The 22,597-nt window shown below is 43.3% G+C and overlaps 1 protein-coding gene across 1 annotated transcript in view; it reads left to right on the plus strand.

Annotated features, from left to right (window-relative positions):
• NUP205 (nucleoporin 205) overlaps positions 1-21,702 on the plus strand; it is a 48,878-nt gene extending 27,176 nt beyond the window's left edge. The window contains exons 22-43 of the mRNA XM_075602568.1: positions 1,214-1,338; positions 1,435-1,549; positions 2,477-2,626; positions 3,132-3,206; positions 3,550-3,707; positions 4,030-4,110; positions 4,860-5,051; positions 5,923-6,193; positions 7,104-7,202; positions 7,661-7,809; positions 7,917-8,108; positions 9,119-9,240; positions 9,890-10,028; positions 15,653-15,779; positions 16,170-16,246; positions 16,905-17,033; positions 17,515-17,641; positions 18,317-18,483; positions 19,763-19,886; positions 20,599-20,724; positions 20,966-21,042; positions 21,355-21,702. Coding sequence (XP_075458683.1) covers positions 1,214-1,338; positions 1,435-1,549; positions 2,477-2,626; positions 3,132-3,206; positions 3,550-3,707; positions 4,030-4,110; positions 4,860-5,051; positions 5,923-6,193; positions 7,104-7,202; positions 7,661-7,809; positions 7,917-8,108; positions 9,119-9,240; positions 9,890-10,028; positions 15,653-15,779; positions 16,170-16,246; positions 16,905-17,033; positions 17,515-17,641; positions 18,317-18,483; positions 19,763-19,886; positions 20,599-20,724; positions 20,966-21,042; positions 21,355-21,507 — 2,975 coding nt within the window. The 3' untranslated portion in view covers positions 21,508-21,702. The remainder of the gene's footprint in view (positions 1-1,213; positions 1,339-1,434; positions 1,550-2,476; positions 2,627-3,131; positions 3,207-3,549; positions 3,708-4,029; positions 4,111-4,859; positions 5,052-5,922; positions 6,194-7,103; positions 7,203-7,660; positions 7,810-7,916; positions 8,109-9,118; positions 9,241-9,889; positions 10,029-15,652; positions 15,780-16,169; positions 16,247-16,904; positions 17,034-17,514; positions 17,642-18,316; positions 18,484-19,762; positions 19,887-20,598; positions 20,725-20,965; positions 21,043-21,354) is intronic.
• Positions 21,703-22,597: the final 895 nt, after the last annotated feature.

The following is a 22,597-nucleotide window of genomic DNA, read 5'->3' on the forward strand; positions in this document are numbered from 1 at the left end:
CCACACACACACTCAATCCAGCTCCCTCAATCCCCTCTTCACATTCATTTCCCCTCCTGGCCACACACATACAATTCCCTCCCTACAATACAGTACACACACACAATACACAAGTTACAATAACCACCTACTCGCACTGTATCATAACCCCCCCCCCCCCACACACACACACTCAATCCAGCTCCCTCAATCCCCTCTTCACATTCATTTCCCCTCCTGGCCACACACATACAATTCCCTCCCTACAATACAGTACACACACACAATACACAAGTTACAATAACCACCTACTCGCACTGTATCATAACCCCCCCTCCCCACACACACACACACACACACACACACACACACACACACACACACACACACACACACACACACACACACACACACACACACACACACACACACACACACTAAAAATAAACCCCCCACTCTAAAAATAACCCCCCCACACACGCACACTGCAATAGCACCCTGAGGTTGAGGGGGGGGGGGGGTCTTACTGGGAGGATGAGGGGGGGAGGAGCGGAGGGGGGTTCTGACTGCATCTGAGGAGTGGAGGTGTGACCGAGCTGTGAGCTGCTGTTGAGGCGTCTGATAATGTAAATATGTGTAAACACAGGGGAGCAACTTGGTGTTTTTGCACCCGGGGAAAGTTTCACCACACCCACCCCCCAGCACAGTGACAGACACTGAAGCACACTGACAGAGCAAATTGTAACTGACAAATTTACACACAAACACACAGAATACTGACACACTGACAGACTGAAACACACACAGAGAATTGATACACAGCAAACTGACACAGAAATACACCCAGCATAACTTCCCACATCAGCATAGTAACTCCTCCCCCTGATGTCACAGAGAGCATGGGCGGGCAGCGCTCTGCAGCTATCTGCCTCAGCTCCGCCGCCAGCCTCTGCTGTCTGCTCTCTGCAACCCCCGCCCCTCACCCCCTCCCCGCAGCTCCCGATCCAGCTTTGATGCTGTGCTGTGAGCACTAACTGAAGCTGTTAACGCGGCTGTTAAGGGGACCGAAGGAGGAAGGGGGCCCTGACTTCAGTGATCGGACGGCTACATAGCTGGGCCAAATGTCCCGCCTCTGCTTCCTGTTGGCGTGCCCCTGGTCTTTGCCTGGGCTATAGCTCCGCCCCTGGTTCTGTGTAATTAACATAAGGTGAACAATATCTGCTGTCCTTTTTAGGTGTCTTGGGCTGCCCACGGACTTGCCTTAGCTCCATCCTGGACATCCTAGAGAAAGGTACTGATGGTCGGGCGGGTCCTGTTGCCGTGTGGGAGTCCCCTTACCTTGCTGAACTGTGTTATCAGGTAGGTAGGCCTGCTTCTTAACACAAAGCACCATGCATTCATATCCATCATTATACTTCACCAGACACTAACTTGTCATTTACTGCCAAATCCCAGGTCATCTACCAGCTGTGTGCCTGCTCTGATACCTCCGGCCCCACCATGCGATACCTAAGGACCAGCCAAGATTTCCTCTATTCCCAGCTCCAGCATCTGCCCTTCTCTGTGACAGGTAAAAATCATGCAGATAATGTACCTACTAGTTGTCTCAGCCCCTCTGTGTGTTTTTCCTTCAGCAGAGCCAGATGTGGAGTTATAGGTACAATCCCATGTAGCCGGACAGAAAACCTTTTGTAAAGAATTGGGCTGCTAATAGCAAATATTTGACTCTTCCATTTTTTTTATACATATGTAATTTAAATTCTTATGGGGGGGGGGGGGGGGTTGTGGGACTTTGAATACTGTGTGTGCGGGGTGGAGGGGGAAGTGTTGGTGTTTGTCAATAAAATAATTTCTTCACCCTTGGGGCCCCCCTGTCTGTATCGGAGAACCAATAAAAGTAAGGGGACTGGGTTAAAGAGCTCTTTGTGCAAGCAGCTAGCTACTGAGCAGTGACGGACAAAAAGGAGCAGCCAGAGGAAAAAACCTTATTTTTATTGCAACGCATGTAATTTGAAGCTGGGACTGCATAAGTAGAGAATTTTGACTATCGGTATACACGTGAAAGGCTGGCTATGGTTTTCAAGGATTGTGCGTCTGACACCAGTGCTCTTAACGCAGCTATGTTGTTATTTGGCCTTCAGGAAGGACAGGACAACAGGCCACTCTTGTTCTTAGTTACTCTCTCCTGGCATGTAATGTGGAACAGTAAACATAAAATTATCTAATGCAAGGGAGCCCAACTGTCTTAGACAGTGATTTACGAATAAACTTTTCCTACCAATGCTTTATGGCTAAGTAGGTTTGTTGTGGGGTTATAATGTTACATGGTATCTTTTTTACATTTCTTATATAAACCTATTCACAATCAAAGCTTTAAAGCAAATTTGTCAACTTCCTGTCTATTGGATACTGGGTAGCTGTAATAAGATTGTCCAAACAACTGGTACTTTTAAAACTCAACAATTTGACTTTGACACTTAATTTTTTGTTCCTTCAGAGCATGAGATTTCTGCCCTGAATCAGATGTCATGGTTGATGAAGGCCGCTTCGATAGAACTGCGTATGACGTCATTAAACCGCCAACGGTCCCACACACAAAGACTCCTCCACCTCCTCCTGGATGACATGCCCGTGAAACCCTATTCCGGTAAAGATCTGGCAGTAGCTGTTATTAGTGTTCCTTTACAAGAAAGATGTCTCCTTTTTTCCGATTTGGTTGATTTAGCAAAGAGCACACACAACATGGTTTGTATTCATTTGTCAAAGAGGACTTTGAATCCATTCACCATTTCTATTAATTAAAACTGCATTAAGAAAAGGCGTTCATAACATTACGTTTTTTCATCCTCGTCACATGGCATTAAGATGCCTTTTCACCTCGCAGTAATCACTAAAAACGGTTTGCTTTTATATAATAGTAACTCACTTTTGTACACTTTAAGTTATCTATAAATGCCAATTCTTCTTAACAGCGCTTGTCAATCGTATCCATCTGAACCATTCACTGACATTGGGGCCCTGCAACACCTATCCAGATTTAAAAACCTACCTCTTCAATGCCATTTAGAGCACCCTGGTTTGTGAGCACTGTAATGATAAAGACTGTTGTTTCAGTACATTCAAAGCCTAATTTTAACCATCTATACCAACAGCTGATGGGGAAGGTGGGATGGAGGATGAAAACCGAACCATCAGTGGGTTTCTGCAGTTTGACAACACTTCGAAAGGTAAAAGGCTTGGGTTTCTTCTCCTTGTTTGTGCTCCTGTCTCTTGACATGTATATATTTTTTTGTTGGCAAACATCAGAACTGCTGGGTAAGGGTCTACAACCCTTGTCACTGAGTAGTTGGTAGGTGTTGGACAAAATCAGATCACAGATCATGAGCTTTCAGGAATGAAAGATAAACCATTCAAAGACATGACCGCAGAAAGAAAGTGTTAAATAGTCATAAATAGTGTTAGGTCTGATCTAAGTCCATTGAATTGCTGCTGTCCTGCACCTCGCTGCTTGCTTGCATCTGGCGGTCTTGCCTTATATTTCAGAGTTCCCCTTTGCTTTATATCCTATAGTGCGTCGAAAAATCCTGAGCATCTTGGACTCCATTGATTTCAGTCAGGAGATCCCAGAGCCCTTGCAGTTGGACTTTTTTGACCGCAGCCAGATAGAACAAGTCATTGCCAACTGCGAACACAAGAACCGCAGAGGGCAGACGGTGTGCAACGTCAAGGTAAGCAATTCACATCGCACACAACGGCTCGAAGCCAGTGACTCACATGGATAACATGGGATTCATTACCCAGTCTTCTAGTACAGAGATGCTCAACTACAGTCCTCGATTTCCCCCCGCCAACAGGTCAGGTTTCCAGGATATCCCAGCTTCAGCACAGGTGGCTCAATCAGGGGCTCAGTCTTCGACTAAAACTGGGATATCCTGAAAACCCTGATCTGGGGGGTGGGGGGGGGGGCTTGAGGACTGGCATTGAGCACCCCTGTTCTAGTACATTAACAACCCTTTTTGTATATCTTTATATCTTGTGTATGGTTTACAGCTTCTCCATCGAGTTCTGGTGGCGGAAGTGAACACCCTTCAGGGAATGGCTGCTATTGGTCAGAGACCTTTGCTCATGGAGGTAAGGATGGTCTATTGGGAGTCATAGAAGCCCTCAGAAAGAATGTGTGTCGTTATTAGCAATAAAGATTACAGCTGGGTATGTTGGTCCAGTTCTTTTATACCTGTAATAAGATCTCTGCAGTGCTGTAAATTTACCTGATGCTGCACTACCCACATTGGCGTTATTCATAGTCTCATAAACATGTCATTTAGTCGGAGCATTTTATTTTGCTTTATATTAAAAAAAATTGTTTGCGCCCAATTGTTTCCTTCCCCTTTTGGATACATATAATATTCATATTGCCATTTATGCATATAAAGAAAAGCATAGCAATGTATGTATGGTTTCCCATTTATGATGAGAGACAATTTGGAGCCCCAAATCTTATACCTCCGATTAAATCTCATGTTTGAATGTTTTAGGATCTTTCAACAAGTGATACTAATGCTGAGAAATGGTCAATGCATTAGAACAGGGGGTGGCCAACTCCAGTCCTCAAGGGCTACCAACAGGTCGGGTTTTCAGGATATCCCTGCTTCAGCACAGGTGGCTTAGTCTTCGACTGAGCCACCTGTGCTGAATCAGGGATATCCTGAAAACCCGACCTGTTGGTGGACCTTGAGGACTGGAGTTGACCACCCCTGTACTAGAACCATTTCCTCTCTTCGCCTGTGATTTCTGCACCAGTTTTAGCATTAGAATATTAACCTATCCTGATCTGCCCGGCACAATTCCTGAGGCTGCATTTGTGTATCATGTCGCTGCAGGAAATCAACACCATCCTGCAGTATGTAGTGGAAAGGAACAAGCTGCTGCAGTCTCTGCACGCCAAGCGTCACGCGCTGGAATCTTGGCGTCAGCTTGTGGAGATCATACTGACCGCCTGCCCGCAGGATCTCATCAAGGCCGAGGACCGACAGCTGATCATCCGAGATCTACTGCAGGACGTCCACGACAAGGTAGCTCACCGCCGCATGCGCTTCTAGTTGTGTTTACACTCTCATGCACAGTAAAGCAAACACAGGCATGTTCAGATGCCAAAGGAGCTTACAATGGAATGATCCCTAAAGGCGCAGTGCTACTTTGCTGTTGTACACCACATAGCCATTATATGCTAGTACTCTCCTATCAAGGAATGGGGATTACTGTTGTATTCTGTATTTTAAATTGTCCAGTCTTCTAAAACAAAGATCGCCGCAATGGGCATTTCCGCAGGCCTGGCTAGCAGTTGAGGGTATAAAGTCATTATATACATGACTTGTACCTGCTCTCCCCCATTGCTCGTGAACCCCCCCACCCCCCTTACCTTGTCTCAAGCGTCAAATGACGCCGCGGGGTCATGTGACCGCCCAAAGCCGTTGTGAGTCAAGGGAAGGGAACTTACAGAGGCCTCGGGAGTTCCCCCGGCGTTTCATTTAAATACTTTGGGGAAGAGCGCGGGACCTCTATAAGACCTCCCTCCAATCCCCCCCCCCAAAAAAAATCTGTGTGCCCCCCCCCCTTTTTTTGCGCACCCCTTGTTTACCCAATTGCTGTGTTAAAATCTCAGTGTGTCATTTCAGCGAGGAGAACATAACCTGTATAGATTAACAATTAGGAAGCTGACTTTTCTGTTCAAAATATCTGGGCTTTCAGGGCACAAACAGCTGACATTATTGTGACCTTGTTGTGACCTTGTTGAAGTCCTTGTTGTCATGGACTGAAAAATCAGATTTGAAGTTGTCAGTCAATATATGGGATTTTTTCATGGAGATGGAGGTTTGTAGATTCATTATTTTTCAGTGCAGAGGTGGCTTTTTAATGTTCTTCTCTCCTATTTCCTCACCGTAGATCCTAGACGATGATGCCGCTCAGGAGCTGATGCCACTGGTAGCCGGTGCAGTGTTCACTCTCACTGCTCACCTGAGCCAGTCGGTACGTACCGAGCAGAAGCAGCCAATGGCGACTCCCGGGCTGGGCCAGTCGCAGTACGTGCTGATGTTGGATGGCTCCTTTGCTGCTCCTCCGGGAGCTGAATCCATGCCCACCGGCTTCGCCTCCATTGGGGACTCTTCACTCCACATGGTTCTCAGGAAGCTGCTGGAGTTCATTCTGAAGACAGGTGTGCACTTTGTGGATTTATTATGAGCTGCTCTGTGAAATATTCACAGTGAATAACCTTTTGCAGGATTAGCCAACTCCAGTCCTCAAGGGTCAGCTTTTAAGGCTATCCCTGCTTCAGCACTGGTGGCACAGTCTTCGATTGAGCCACCTGTGCGGAAGCAGGGATATCCTTAATACCTGGCCTGTCGGTGGCCCTTGAGGACTGGAGTTCTCCACCTCTGACCTTTTTGTATGAGTGTTTCATTTATTTATTTGTAATATTAAACCTTTTAATACCGAGTCATCGATGCATTCCTTTGCAACACATTGCTGTCTCGGGTAGCAGACATGGGTGTGAAGCAGGGACTCTTCAACCAGTTTCCCAGAGGGATGGGATCAGAAAATAAATTGGGAATAGAAGGACCACAAGAGTTTCGGAATATAGGATCCATTTAAATACTTATTAATGTTTGCAAAATGTTGACGTGTAATGTGTTTGTAGCATATGTGCATTATCGTTCGACTTCTAGTGTGAACTTAGTTGCCTGGGTAACTACAATGAAATTAGAATAAGCCGACCGTCTAAGCGCCATTTCAAGACCCTTTGCGTTTTGCCCGCGGGCAACTAGTTGAGGATCTGTATATATAAACAGTGGGGCACAAAGCTTTCAAAGCCAAAGGGCCCCCAGACTCTTAATGTGTAATACGAACTTCATTCCACCATTTGCACAACAGTCACAATATATACAGATCAGGGAGTATAGAACGCAATGGGCCATACATGAAGTTGCTTTGTATGTAATTGATTGTGTCGGTTACCCAGGTGGCATGAATGGAAGGTCAATATAGAAAATATATATGATCAAAGGCATGACATGCATGTTGTGTGTGCAGCTGGCCTGACTGTTGTTTTTTTTCCCACTGAACAGGGGGTGGATTCCAGCGGGTACGAGCACACCTGTACGGATCCTTGCTCTATTACCTGCAAATCGCACAGAGGCCAGATGAGCCAGATACCCTGAAAGCAGGTAAATGCGTAGTGGATGAAGGCATCAACATACAAAATGAATGCTAGACAGCGATGCACTTTGAGCAGAGAAAGCTTTCAGTGTTTAATGGCTCTGTAATTTCTGCAATGTATAATGAGCATGCATGAGCTTTAAGCAGTCCAGGAGTGACATTCCCCCCCGTGTTGATTCCGTCACAAATCTTGAACACCAGACTCTTCTGTAATCAGCAATGTAATAGATTTATTTTGACAAACTGACCTTGTAGCTCAAATGTGACAGGACAGAACTACAATGATGTGCAAGTTTAAAATCTAGAAACGCCTACATCTTCTGTAATAAAATAGGAGGGTTAAGTGCTACTCCAAAGCAGGATGTTCTAATAACCCTGATTTATGATAACATTACAGTCTCTAAGGCTGTTTCTGTTAGCATCCTTTTCCAGCTGCTTAATGCATAAACCTTCCTTGACCCTCCAGCCCACAAGACCATGTGGGAGCGACTGACGGCGCCTGAAGACGTGTTCAGCAAGCTGCAGCGTGACAACTTATCTATCTTTGAGAGCTACGGCGCCGCACTCATGGAAGTTGTTTGCCGAGACGCCTGTGATGGCCATGAAATAGGAAGGGTAACTATGACCACCTAGTCAAATTGTCTCGTTGTTATGCATGCTTCAAGTGTATTGAGAGTCCTCTGACATATTCCTTATTCATATTTGGTGGTATTGTTTTGCAGATGCTGGCATTGGCCCTGCTAGACCGTATTGTCTCTGTCGACAAGCAGCAACAGTGGCTGTTGTACCTTTCTAACAGTGGATACCTTAAGGTCCTTGTGGATAGCCTGGCACAGGATGACTTGACCTTGCAGAGCCTGCTCACTCCTCAGCCTCCTCTGCTGAAGGCTTTCTATATCTACGAGTCTAAAATGGTAAGAGACCTGCAGGGGAGCACGCTAAGGTTAAACATAGCAGCTCCTTACCATGTACTGTTCTGCTGTGGACTGAATGTTCATCCAATAACAGATCACATCTTGTAACAAGTCTATTCAGTGCCTTGCCACAAAGTTTTTAGAGGTTTCAATCCCTGCAAGTCTGGGAAGAATAGGACTGAATACATCAGGGATTAAGGCCTATATTTACTATGTGGTGCTATTCTATATGACCTCAAGTGCTCGGTATCCAAATATTGCATTTGACTCTGGTAAAATCCAGAATAAGTTACTGATTTCATCTCCCAAATGTGACACTTGCTGAAATGGCTTGGAACTCCTATACCCTCTGGTGAGACATTCAATGCTTTACGTTTTTTAGGTGTAAAACGAGTCAAAACAGTTAGAGTAGCACATCCCTGGACTGCAGGTAAAAGACTCTAAGGCAATTTTATTGCAGATATACCCAGAACAGTGTTTTCAACCAGGGTTCCTAGGGTTGGGTTCTCCAGGCATCCCTAAAGGGTTCCCTGTAATTTTCAGGTCATTTAAAAATTGTACCAAGTACAGAAGAATTGATAATGCACTATTAGAGAGGGTTGGGGTTCCTTACAATGCATCTGATTTTAGAGGCGCTATTAGAGAGGGTTGGGGTTCCTCAGAATTTCAAAAAAGGTTGAAAACCACTGACCTAGAAAATAACATTTTTGACTGTCAATTGCACCCTTTGTGTTTCTCACATTCAGAGTTCTAATCAACAGGGGATAATTATGGAAGGAGTTATAGCACCTCTAAAGGTATTTGGTACTGCAGGGGAGTAATAGGAAAGGAGTTATTGATTTATAACCGTTCAGTGGGTACTTCATAAAATCCCTGCCTGAGGGGAGGAAGTGAGCTCTAGATCTGTGATGTCACTTGCTTTTGTGACGATAGAGAAGTAAAAAAATAAATAAACTCGCCATGAAGAAATATTTTGAGTTTACACTTTGGTACTTCTGTTTCTTTCTCAGGCATTCTTGACCCGAGTGGCTAAAAGCCAACAGGGTGCCCTTGAGCTTCTGAGGAGTGGCGTCATCGTTAGACTGGCACAGTGCCAGGTATATGACATGCGCCCGGAAACAGACCCCCACGGGTAAGTGATAAGTGCCTGGACAAAATATTGCAGGTCGTCTAATGTTGCAGGTGGACAGTAAACCCCTCCACTGCCAAAGGGGCAGCAGCACATGGCAGAGCAAAGCTGTATAGGGCCTCTGACCGTGAAAGGGTTACATATACTGCTCAGATTTCCACTATATCCCATGTTTCACTTCGATCACAACCCTGCATTTCCTGTTTTAGAGATAGTGATTTTCAAAACGTGGGCGCATTTGCTGGTGGGGAGGGGGGGAAACTGTGATGTGTGACAGTGTTACCTATAGTAATTTAGTGCATTAGAAAAGACTGGTGGAAGGTAATTCTTATTAGAAATGCTGGTATGCAGGAATGATTGCACCTGCGAATCGTTGGTGGACGTGCGACCCGTGGATAAAGTGTAACACTTGGGACTGCATCTTTGGTTATTTGTTCTGCATAATGTTTTATCGCATACAAGTTCAATGCAAAGCATTTTAACATGGGACATAAATATAGATGCCCTTCTTTCTTTGAACTGTGTATTAGTCGCACCTTTGGCTTTCCAAATAGGTTGGTTAAGTTGCCTAAAATGCTTTATTGTATTTGCTTTAATTTCAGTGCTTTCTATTTCCCTCATCTGTTTCCTCCCCTACACTCTTTTGTTTCAGTGTGTTTGGGATGAGAGAGACCCCTGTGTTTATTCCAGCCCCTGTAGAACGATACAGACAAATCCTTTTACCTGCCCTACAGCTGTGCCAGGTGATTCTGACCTCCAGCACTGCTCAGCACTTGCAGGCAGCAGGACAGGTAAGGCGACACCTTTTTAATGTTTTCGTCTGCAGGTACTGTAATTCCAATGTTAACGGGTTAAAAGCATGTTTCTTTAGTCTGTGTAGCACTGTTTATTAAAGGCGCCGTCCCACATAATACAAATGTAAGTAAGACTACGCTTATAGTGCCGGCGACGCGACGGTCGCTGGAAAATCAAGTAGAGATGACTTCCAGCGATCGCGACCAATCCGTCGCGTCTACTATAAGCAAACGCGACGGTGGCGATGCATTTGTTTTCTGCGACGTCGCGTTGCTTTCGCCGGCACTATAAGCTCAGCCTGATGGCCGTTATCTGTTTGAGGGATTAAAACGTCTTCCCCTTAAAAGGAAAAAAGGAAGGTTTTCAAAAATGTAGACATTCTGTAAAATACTTTATTTATAACAATGTCCCTGAAAGTCACGTGTCTAATTGTCCATTTTGTTTGCGTCACTCCCCAAAAAACTGATGCAATCTGTTGTATACATACAAAATACATGTATTTTACATAGATCTTTCTTCAATCTCATTGACTGTCCATCGAGCTTAATCTATGTAAAAATATATTCGGCTTTCTTACTGATCCTATATTTACAAAACAAGGCGAATAGGAGAAAGTACCAAAGATATATCTATTATTATGCGCACACTAAATAAATAATCAAAGTATTAATCAGTATTGTAAGTGTAAATGACATTTATTAAAACATAACATTTAATAAGTAAATGATAAAATATATACAGCTTTAAAATAAAGTGGGGGAGGGGGATAAAGGTAAGTGGCCAGAGATCAATATATCATCACCATAAATAGCTAGATGAATATGTAGTATGATGCACTCATTACTACAGACTACATTAAGAACAAGTATGAAATCAGATAAAGGAAAAAAAATGTAAATGGTAGTTCAATTGAGCTTTGCTATACACACAGCTAATTAGGTGTTTCTAAGTGTGAAAGATAATCTGAGTAATAGAACAGAACATCCACTTCAGATTGGATGAACAAATGAGATGCACATCCAAATTAGCTGTCTAATTTAACTGAAGGTAAATAAGTGCAGTATTATTCATTGACTAAACAATTAATCGGAACGCTGCAGCTAACTCAGGTGCTCATACAGATCACACAATCCCAGCAAGATCTAACCTCAAAACCCACCACATATATATATTTGTGTCAAAAGGAGTGCTACGGAGTGTGGCCAAATGTATACAGAAGACAAAAATACCCAATGCTGCATCCAATGTGACAAAATACATAGTTAAATACTTCAATGTTAGTATTCTCATGAGTAAGCGTCATTTAGTTAAACCCTTTGGCCAAAGCGTTATAAGATCATACAGATCCCCAGCGTGTGTTTCATTCCAACAGGAACGTTATCACGTTTCTATTTGAACGAAACGCGCTTTGGGGATTTTCTTCGCTGATGTCGGACGTCACGCAGGGTGGAGCTTAGGGCACTGAGGGGGTCTGTTTCAGCTCCTGAGTTGAGTTAGCTGTAGCATTCTGATTAGCACCAGCATTGTCTGTCTGGTAGCCACATATTGTGTATCAGGACCCCGACTAGCTGTTGGTATTGCACTTTAGCTGTTCATCTCATTTTTGTACATTTAATCTGCATTTACTGAGCATTTGAGCTCTATTCAATTTTACTCATTCTAGGTTCGAGAGCTTTCTCATTCAGACATGCCTCTGATATATTTATACTTACATCTATATTGATCCACAGGCAAACAAAAAACCCAGTGAAACATTTACCAATTATGTCTGATAAGGGGGGAAATTATTTTCTCCGTAACCGCAGTAATGGCAATTGGATTTCTCCTTTGATCAATGTCTTTCCTTTGTTTATATGGTATATTCCTGGATACCCTTTCTTTCTAAAACAGTCTAACCTTTTCTTAAAAATATCTGTTGTTTATACCATCAGTCAGTATTAGTATTGAAGTCCAAATTTATCTGCCCTTACTGTGAATAAAAATTTCCTTTGCTGCTGGTAAAATCTCCGTTCCTCCAGTCTCGAGGGATGGCGCCACGTCATTTGTACTGTCCTTGGGATGAAAAGTTATCTTGAAAGTTCCTTGTATTGACCGTGAATATATTTTTCAATGGTCATCTTAGATGCTTATTTTGTAATGTAAACCTATCTAATTTGTAAAAACAAAAAACAAAACTGTGCGCTACTACCTAACTACCTATAAAGTTTAAATGTATAAATATATACAGTGCAGTTACTATACCATCAATTTAGTGATAAAAAATTTATAAAAAATTAAACCACAACTCCCACAGTGAGATAATTATACATTAAATAATAAGTGCCACATAACCGTGTTGGGGATAATGGCGTCTGCAGCTTTAAACGCAGGGGTGGCTCAGCACCCCACACACACTAAGAGAATGGAAACAAAAGAAAACAGCGCACAACGCCAAATAGTGAAGCAAATTCAACAATATATTATAGAATTAAAAAGGGGGTAATATATCTGCGTACATGAAAAAAGTTGGTAAAAGGCATGTAGTGTGTATCACACTGTTTACCACTCGGCAGCTGTTAACTGTAGAATCGGGTGCTTGCTTCCCTCTGCTGATGCAGCTCAGTTGATTCTGGGGCAGAACGTCAGTCTTTTCACTCCCAAGGGGATTTCCCTTCATGCAGCCAGGTTCAGCAGCTGGTACTGGGGCTCGGTGAAATCGCTCCTGCTTCCTGGCCGATATGAAGCTGCTCCTGTACCTCGGCAGGTGTATCCTCTGCACAGAGGTTAAAACGCACCCGATTCTACAGTTAACAGCTGCCGAGTAGTAAACAGTGTGATACACACTACATGCCTTTTACCAACTTTTTTCATGTACGCAGATATTACCCCCTTTTTAATTCTATAATATATTGTTGAATTTGCTTCACTATTTGGCGTTGTGCGCTGTTTTCTTTTGTTCCTATCTAATTTGTATAGCTTTTCCTCCTAAGTCAAACTTTCTTATCCCCATTATTATTTGGTTGCTCTTCAGTTTCCATCAAACTTTTTTTTTTTTTAATTTTTTATGGGGTGGTGCCCAAAACGACTCAATTTTCAAGATGGGGTCTTACTAAGATAGTGGCAGAATTATGCTGTGTTCCCTCCCAAGGATATACACTGATAAGTGTGCTCATTTAGCAATGATGCAAAGATTGCCCATTTATCTTCTGTATATTATCCTGCAAGAACTTCATCCCAATGTATTCCTTGTATTTTCTCCTTCGTTGACTAAAATCTGCCTTTCTAAAATGAAACCTTTGATACCATATAATACTTTTTTTAATGATTTCAAATGAGATCATGTTATTCACCGTTTCCCACATTTTCCCTTACTTGAATATTGACTCATTGTATTTTGTTTTAGATTACTAGGTCTTGTAATGCCCATCTTCTTGTTGGTTCCTCAATAATTTGGGTCATGTAATTGTGTTTTAACATACCCATTATCATGTTTCCTTGAGTTGTACTGCTAATCTCATTAGTCGCTCATTAAAATCACCCATAATTAAAATGTGACCTAGTTTTTACTGCCTCTTCCATTTGCAAAAGTAGTTTGGTTTCCTCAGGCTCACAAATATTTGATAGTTCATTGCAAATACCTACTAACATATATATTTGTTGTTACTTTTACCGCCAGATTACATTTCAATCCCCACAGCCTACATTTTCACACACACCATCATAAATTTATTTCCTTGGTTTAAATCTGGTTTAACATATAAACATACTCCACCGCCTCTTCTATTTGCACCGATCCCTCTGAAAAGGGGCATAACCTTCTAAATGAACCGCCTAAGCATAACTTTCATCCCATCGTGTTTCAGTAAATGTCCATCATGTCATATTGCTGTTTCCTGACTTATTTCAAACTCCCCAATGTTGTGTACCAGGATTCTTGCATTAGCAAACATGCCGTTATGGTTGTTTGTTGCAAGTCAATGCTATTGTTTTAAATGTTCTATCTGTTATCAAAACTGCTTCAGCCTTTCTCCTCTCATGGACTTTAGTCTTTCTTTTGTACTATTCTCTCTATTTAATATGGGTGCTTCCCTACTTGCTAAGGCTGAGTCCATGCTGCCGCAGACTGTGCGGAGGCGTCCGCGCACAGTGCAATCACATTGCCTTAAGGTATTGATCGCACCCATAGACCGCGCGGGGGTGCACGCAGCAGCAGGAGGTGGTGCGCGTTGCTCAAGGAATCAGTTGAAACTGATTTCTCGGCGCGACGGGCAGGTCACGTGAGCGGTTCGCCCAATGAGGGTGAAACAGCTCCATGATGTCACTGACACGTCCCTAAACACGCCCACCGTCGGCGCGTCTAGCATGTCCGAAAAAACGATCCACACGGGTGACGTCATGGACGCGCACGCCTCCGCTTGGGTGAAGGCTGTATGGACTCAGCCTAAGTTATCCCTTCCCCCCCCCTCCAACTCCCCAACTGCACCCCATGTGACCCAGCCTAATTTATCCCTTCCTCCCCCTCCAACTCCCCAACTGCACCCCATGTGACCCATAGCCATTTCCAAGTTCATATCTATTCTGTATAGCCTCTTATTTCGTGCCTGTTCCTCCCGGCTTCCTCCTAGTTTTAAAATCTCCTCCAGCCTTATAATTGTCCCCCCTTGCACAAAAGATTCACCGAAGAGGAGATATAAATATAGCACATCTCAGAGAAGGTCCCCCGAACCCATCCTTCCTACATCAGGTTCTTAGCCACGCATTTACCTTTCTAAGTTCCAACCGGGTTAGCGCTTGGCAGGACTAGTATTTCTAAAAATACCACCTTGGGTGGTCCTTGCCTTAAGCTTGCGGCCCAGATCTCTTGAAATCATATTTTAGGACTTCTTCCTTTAACTTTGTCATTGTTGTCAATGTGTTCCAAGACCAGCGTGTCATTTCCAGCCCCTCCCAACAATGTGTCTCCCCGATCTGCAAGGTACCGAACCTGAGACAGCTGTTCGGTTCATGTGGTGGCTGACTTTAGTTTTAAGCTGGTAAACGATCACTGTAGTTCACTTGGGTCCTGTGAGGCAGTGGTGCGCAAAGTGGGGGACGCGGGGTTTACAGAGGCCCCCGCACGCTTCCCGAATACATTTAAATTAATGCCGGGAGGAGCTGCAGGGCCTCTGTAAACTTCTACTTAACTTGTTTCAGACACTCCTGGTAACGCGTCGCCATGGCAACGCGGCGTCAAATTCCGCAGCCGGGTTATGTGCCGTCGCGTTGCCATGACGCCAGGACGTCTGAAGCAAGGTAAGCAAGGGTGGGGGGGGCGCGAGGAGAGGGGGACAGATGGCAGGGGGGCGCAGGAAAAAGAGAATGCGCTTTCCTGCTGTGAGGCACTGCACTTTTGGTGAAAGGTCAGGAATGTAATTAAAGAGGAGTTCTTACAGTATTAAATATATATTTCTATTCGGTATGGATACTGTATTTAAATGTTTCCTAAGGCCTGCTGTGATAGTTTGCTGCTTAGAAATAGTTTTGTTGCAAGGTCTGTAGTGTTTTTGTTTCTAAGCAAATGTTTTGTTTTTAATAATAAATAATATCCATCGCGTTATCCATTGAAACCAGGAATAACATGTTTGTTCTTTCTGTGTCCCAGGTGTTGCAGTTCTTGATCGCTCATTCTGACACCATCCAGGCGATCCTAAGATGCCAGGAAGGGAGTCTCGGTTCGTTGCAGGAATTGGCTCTACTTACAGGCATTATCAGCAAGGCTGCACTGCCAGGTAAAAGTAATGAAATAGGTGTATATGTATGTAGTTAAATGTTTAATTATCGCTCTCAGTCAAGTATATCAAGTATTCCATTTATTTTGTTTTCCAGCTGCCTGATTTCTTTTAGCTATTTTCAGAAAAGACCCAAGTGGCAAAAAAATGTGTTTATTGGATGGTGTTATGGCTGCTTATTGGGTCTGTAGGTGTCTAAAAGTCTGAGGCCCATTTCTACCAAGCAGTGCTATTGTACATGACACCTTCCACTGCCCTTCTTATCGAATTGCACTGCTTAGTAAATATAGCCCTTAATCTTTCAGCAACCCCACATACATTACCTTCAGCAACACACATCACACCATGCGACTTGCTTGATTTCTAAACTGTTTCTTTTGCATTTTATAGGTGTCCTTAGCGAGCTGGATATCAGTGGTAATGAGGGCTCAATTATGGAGTTGCAGGGACATATTGGGCGCTTCCAGGTAAGGACGCTGGCGTTCTACAATACACTGGTCTAGCGGGCTACATTCCTCTGCTCAAACTCCATTGACCGGTTTGTGCTTTGATGCTGGACATACACACGACTCATTGCCGTGCATCTCACTGCTTGCACCACGAGCAGTAAATGAACTGGATTGCACTACAAAACACACACACACACCCCGCAGATCTGTTTCTCCCATTTCAAAGTGTTACCTATCTGTGCTTTTTCTGACTTAATAATAATCTTGTTGGGAAAATGCCACATGCATACTACTGTAGGCCTAACGAGCCACCCCATGCTAATATAAAGATAGGTCTCATGGTTTCAGATGTTAATAAACTATACAACCCACTTCAGATACCTTTTTTACTGTAGATCAAGTATTTTTTCTTGGCTCTTTCTCCCAACTGCGGTAGTGACCATATTTACGTTTGTTTTACATTTCATCAAAATCTGAAAGCATGTCGCAGCTGTGGTAATGATCTGTGTATGTGGCTGCCTCTGAAGTGCTCCGGCCAGGCTGCCCACCTGGTAGTTGTATGAATGATCCATACCTGCAAAGTGCTTTGTGATCAATAGGGAGCGTCGGGTTCAGTGTTGCGAGGCGTTTGTAGGCTGCATGTACACTTATCTTTGCTTTTGCTGCCTCTCTGCAGCGCCAGTGCCTGGCATTATTAAGCCGCTTTGGGGGATCCGAGAGGCATCGCCAGCTCAAGCTGCAGGACGACGTTTCCCAGGGGGATAGAGTGAGCAAGAGAGATGACGTGGAGCTGGCCATGCAGCAGGTGATGGACGGAGATCAGACGTTCAGTGCTATAATTATTTGTTTAGTAGCCGTGTCCATTACGTTGTGTGTATGTAGTGGCCGCTCTGTTTTAGACCAGGGGTAGCAAACTCCAGTGCTCAATCTCTTCCAACAGGTCAGGTTTCCAGGATATCCCTGCTTCAGCACAGGTGGTGCAGTATTCAACCTTTGCTGAAGCAGGGCTATCCTGAACCTGACCTGTTGGTAGCGCTTGAGGACTGGAGTTGGCCACCCCTGGTTTAGATTGGACACACAATTGATCATTTTGGACCATCACGTCTATTTGAACCCTCCAGCCATCTAGTTTTCCTAACGGAGCTTGATAGTCGCACATTGATTTGCTGCTGTGATTTCTACCTGCAGTTGTTTTGCTATCCGAGTTTACGAACCCTGCTCTGGTGTGTTGTCTGAAGCTGTTCACACATCCTTAGTTGTTTTTCTTTCTTTGATTTGCTGTTTAGATATGTTCCAATGTGATGGAATATTGCCAGGCAATAATGCTGCAGAGCTCCGCCACCATGCAGCAAACCGTCTGCCTCTTCACTCCCAGCCTGACTGAGAGCACTAGCAGAGACGGACAAAGACAAGGTAAGAACAGGAGATTTTACTGGCAAGTAAATATATAAAAAGCTTGTGAATGTATTTGCCACAGCCTCCGCTGCCAATACTCATGGCACTTAATCTTTTGCTTCACAGTTTGTTTGAGAAAGGGACTCTTCTGTTATGTATTTCAGCAAATGATATTGGTACCATACACACACACGGCATGCATATTTATGCTACTATAAGTTTTAAATATTAATATATATTTGATTAAATTAAGTTTTGGGAGGGACTTGAAGTGCATAGATCTACACGGTACTATTTTATAGTGCAAGGTGTGTGAAGGACATCCCATTCTATAACCCCAGCATGAACTGCTCCTTAAAGGTGCAGTCCCTGATGTATTTTGAAAAACGTACGCTTACATTCAATAATAAGTTTTGCGTTCTGTACAATGGGTCTAGCCTTGTGATGTAGCACTCTCCGTGTAATTTTAGTAAAGTATTGTGCAGAAATACCACTCTGTATCCTACACGAGTTAATAAAGGGCTGCTGCAGATGTTTTATTGAAGGGAGGAGGTACAAGACAGGATCATATACAGAGCTGCTCTGTGAACCATTGAGGTCAAGAGCTTTATTATAGCTCATGAAGATACTTGGTTATCTCTGTATCATGGACATCTGTATGGTTACAGCCCCATTATTCTTTTTGTAACCCAGACTCCCAGGTATCCATCCTCCCCTCTTGGCGATTGCCAGGCCTGGGCATTGTGGTCTACCTTCTGAAACAGAGCGCCAACGACTTCTTCACTTACTATGACAGCCACCGGCAGAGCGTCAGCAAGCTGCAGAACGTGGAGCAGCTCCCACCAGACGAAATCAAAGAGGTACATGAAGCCAAATGGAGAGAAGTGTGTTTGGTGAATGTATCGTCTCACTGTAAGGGATACTGCCGGTGTATTAAGCACAGCTTAATAGTAATATCGTTTCTCATTTTGACAAGGCTTAAAACATATTCGTTTTTCCATTCAATTGTTCCATTTGCTTTGTGTGTTTTTTCTAGTTGCCATTAAGGAAGTATAGGAAGACTGCTGCGCCAATAACAGTGTTACTGCTCTGGTGCCTCTATACTAGTTGATTTTTCTAATAAGAGTTTCATCTTTACCTTGACCGTATACCACCCTAGTCTGCCCTTACAGGATTTTGGAAAAATACAAATCACATAGCTGTGGGTCCACTATCTTTTATTACCAGTCACTATTTTCAGAAGCTGCAGAAATTGGGTAAAATCTGACGGCATTGATTGGAGTTTTGGTCTGAACTTATATACAAAATTTGGAGGAACTCAGTTTAGTACTAGTTCAGCATGAGGAGTGTGAACCACACAACTTGTACCCATATCGGAAGCTTGCCTGCCTTGTAAGAAAGAAAAAGCTTAATCGGCTGAAAAAGTGGGAGTTCTAGAGTGACTATGATCCCATGTAGTGCCTGTTTCAGAAAGCACATTTCTAACGGGAGTTGCATTTTGAACTTAAGCTGTCAATTATTGCATACACTTTTATACCTTTTCACTGAGCTTGCCTGAGGTCTTCTTGGAAGTTTGTACAGTATATGCATCTCATTACAAACGTAATGCTACATTGGAAGTCCACAGTTACAGGACCCTTAAAGAGACAGACCAAGCGACACGTAAAAAAAAATACATGCAGCCTTTGATTACCTTTATTGAAAACTAATTACCTAAGCTGCCGATTAATTTGTTCTCCTGTGATCGAACAGCAAAGATCCTGCTTCCCTTGATTCACTAAATAGCTGCCTTTCAGCTTCAATCAATCCTTCAGTCAGTGTAACTCAGCAGCTACAATGTATTCTTATGTTATTAAGGTAGCATTATCTTTGCAGCTCAAACTGTTGGGAATATTGGCAACAAACTATCACAAACAGGAAAGTGTTACAAAGATCTTACACTGCTGGGGAAGTGTGCTAAACCTGCTATAGAAAGCATAGGATGCTCAGTATATTAACGCATTAAGAGTTGAATTAAAAAAGAAAACAAAATGTAGTAAGTATTATCTAATACTATAGAACGATTTATTTAATTTGGGATTGCTCCTTTATTTAACATGCTGCTGCTTCCTTGTCTGACTTTCCTTTATCTTGCCCTAGCTGTGCCAGTCTGAGATGCCAGTCGGGGCAGATAAAATTTCAACCACTCAGAAGTACACCTTGGCTCGGCGGCGACTAGTGAAACTGATCAACAACAGAGCCAAGCTGCTGTCGCTCTGCTCCTGTATCCTTTTAAGAATATACAGAGTTACATGTCCACACCAGTGCTTAGTGGGTGTCCGTGTCGGACTGGGGTATCAAGGGCCAAGGGGGGTAAACGGATTAAAAGGGCCTTGTACATGGCTTTAACAGATATATATACCTTCTAGTAGGGCATGCTCACATAGTCATACATGCATTCATTTGTAAATACATGCTGTCATACAGTAGTTATGCGTGATTGAGATGGATGCAGAGCAAACTGATTCCGATACACATACATGCACCTGTTAGACACTGAGCACACATTCTGCCGCTGCACTCACACACAGGTTGCAATGGGCACTTCTCTGGAAGATTTCAGGAGTCTCCCGGTCATTCTGGGAGTCTTGGCCAGTCTGAAGCTTGAGTGCCCACTGGTTGCCGGAGGCCAAAAGGAATTTCCCAGAGTAACCAGTAGGTCAGTCCTAGCCTGTCTGCATACAGTGTTACTTGCAGTCTGCGATTTTGTCCAGCAAGTTTTCTTCAGTAGTCCCACTTTATCTCATAGTAGCAGCTGTGTCAACCCCTTTCACAGCCAGAGGGGCTATAGTTAGCAGTTAAAGGTCTTACCACTTTATTGCAGAGCATTAGGTTGCACTCCAGTGCTGAAGTGAATGAGCTCTGCAGATACACACTTCCCTTTGAGATGATCATGCCGTCTTGTAATCATTTTCCTTCACTGGTCACTTGCATAGATATCATAGAAACATGCCTGTTCATTCTGTGGCGCCACCTGGAGTACTATCTGCAACACTGCACCCCTAGTGACACCCAGGACTCTCTTTACTCAAATACATCATTCAAAAGCAGGAGGTTTCAAGGTGAGCGTCCTAACGAGACACATGACCGACTTAATTAGTCGGAACCGAGTAAATGCTGATGGGGAAGTGCAACATTTCAAGATATTTAAAGGGGGAAGGAGGGACTCGGGGGTGACATCCCTGCCTATGAATTGCGTGACAGGTCTATGTACAGCTCTGCGAGTTATAAAAGTAAAATGTCTACTATGAAAATTGACTGATTTTTAAGTCCCCCGCCTCCCCCCCCTCTCTCTCTCTGCAGATACACTGAATTCCGATCCTAACATTGACTTAAGAAACCTGGGACAGAATCGAGTGAACCAACAGGACATAGATATGGTGAGAGCAGAAGTGGGGGTTACCTGCTTGTTTACCGGTCTTGCAAAAAAACGCCTCTAGCCAAACGTTTCGTACTCGTTTATCAAAAGGGTAGAGGGAGCAACGGACCAGCCTCACGGCAGGGGGTTGTTGTAGCAGTTGCAATGCAGAAGTTCAACATTTATGTGGAGTAAAAGCCGAAACGAGCCTGGAGATTAGCAAATATTGTATGATAGAGTAACAGTTCTATTTTATAGAGGAAACCGTCCTGTAAATGAAGTAAGCTACAATTTGGGGATTTATAACGGTTTGCTTGTTCTTCCGATTTTAAAGCTGCAGAGTGAAGGCGCCAACAGCTTCGGGGAGTCTCTACAGAAGAGGCTCTTGGACATTGAAGGGCTGTACTGCAAAGTGCGATCCCGTCACAGCTTTATCCAGGCACTGGTCAGACGGATCAGAGGTCTCCTGCGGGTATCGCGTGCCTGACGGGAATCGGTGCACTGAACCACAGAAAAACTTCCACGTGCACCAGAGTACACCATTTATTTTTCTGCTTCTAAATTATGGACAACAAACTTTTTTCACTCTTTTTGGACATCCCCCCTCCCCGATGAACAAACCTTGTACGTGACATTTTTTTTGTTGCCACATACAAATTGATTAAAAAATAAATAAACTTCAGGGCGATTTCTTTTTCTAATTCTCGTGGTTCTATCATTCCTGGTTGTTGGCAGAGTTTAATGTTGCATTTTTATATGGTAATTAAAACCAGTGACAGACATGAAACACAGACAGAGCCCAGTGCTACATCCAAAGACACAAATACACAGTACAGTGCCTAAATGGTCTTTTAGTTTAACTCTTTGGCCAAAGTGTTGTAAGCCCTTGAGCCCCTCCAAGGCAGACCACGTCTCAAGGGTCCTAACACTAATATAAATTCTTAATTACCTGTACATTACCAGGAAATGTACAGTATGAGCTTATAGGGGTCCTGTATGTTTTGTAATTCTTATATGGTAATCAAGTTTTAGAGATTCTTTGCGTCCTATAATTACTTATTTATCGTGTTTTCTTTCACTTCAAAATATTATCTTCATAGTAAAAGTTTACTTGGTTCCCTCTTCCAAACTCCAAATTATACATGGTTAATACACGTTTAATCGTAAGCAAGCAAGTGTTTTCTCCAGAGAAGAAAAAGCAGTGATTTTATACAGAGTGAAAATACAGAACACGCAATAATCCTAGAAGTGTGAAAAATGTGAAGTATAAAATTGATGTTGACGACACACAAGTGTAAGAAATACCGTCTTCTTTATTTCACATTCTTTCAGGGAAGCGTAAAAAACGACAACACGTGACTATAAAAAATTGTGTATTGACGTAGAAAAATCAAACTGCCGCTGCAACATTGTTAACATAAAATGATAAATGACATATTACATATACATACGCAATACCCGCCTCTCCTCCTACCCAACACTTTGTGTGCACTTGACATGTTCCTTCACTGTATCATGTCTTCCCTCTGGGATCCTGCTGCTATACTTCCATGCAGGTTACGCTACGTTTTTAGATG

The sequence above is a fragment of the Ascaphus truei genome, chromosome 5 (genome assembly GCF_040206685.1).
Source record: "Ascaphus truei isolate aAscTru1 chromosome 5, aAscTru1.hap1, whole genome shotgun sequence".
Taxonomy (NCBI): domain Eukaryota; kingdom Metazoa; phylum Chordata; class Amphibia; order Anura; family Ascaphidae; genus Ascaphus; species Ascaphus truei.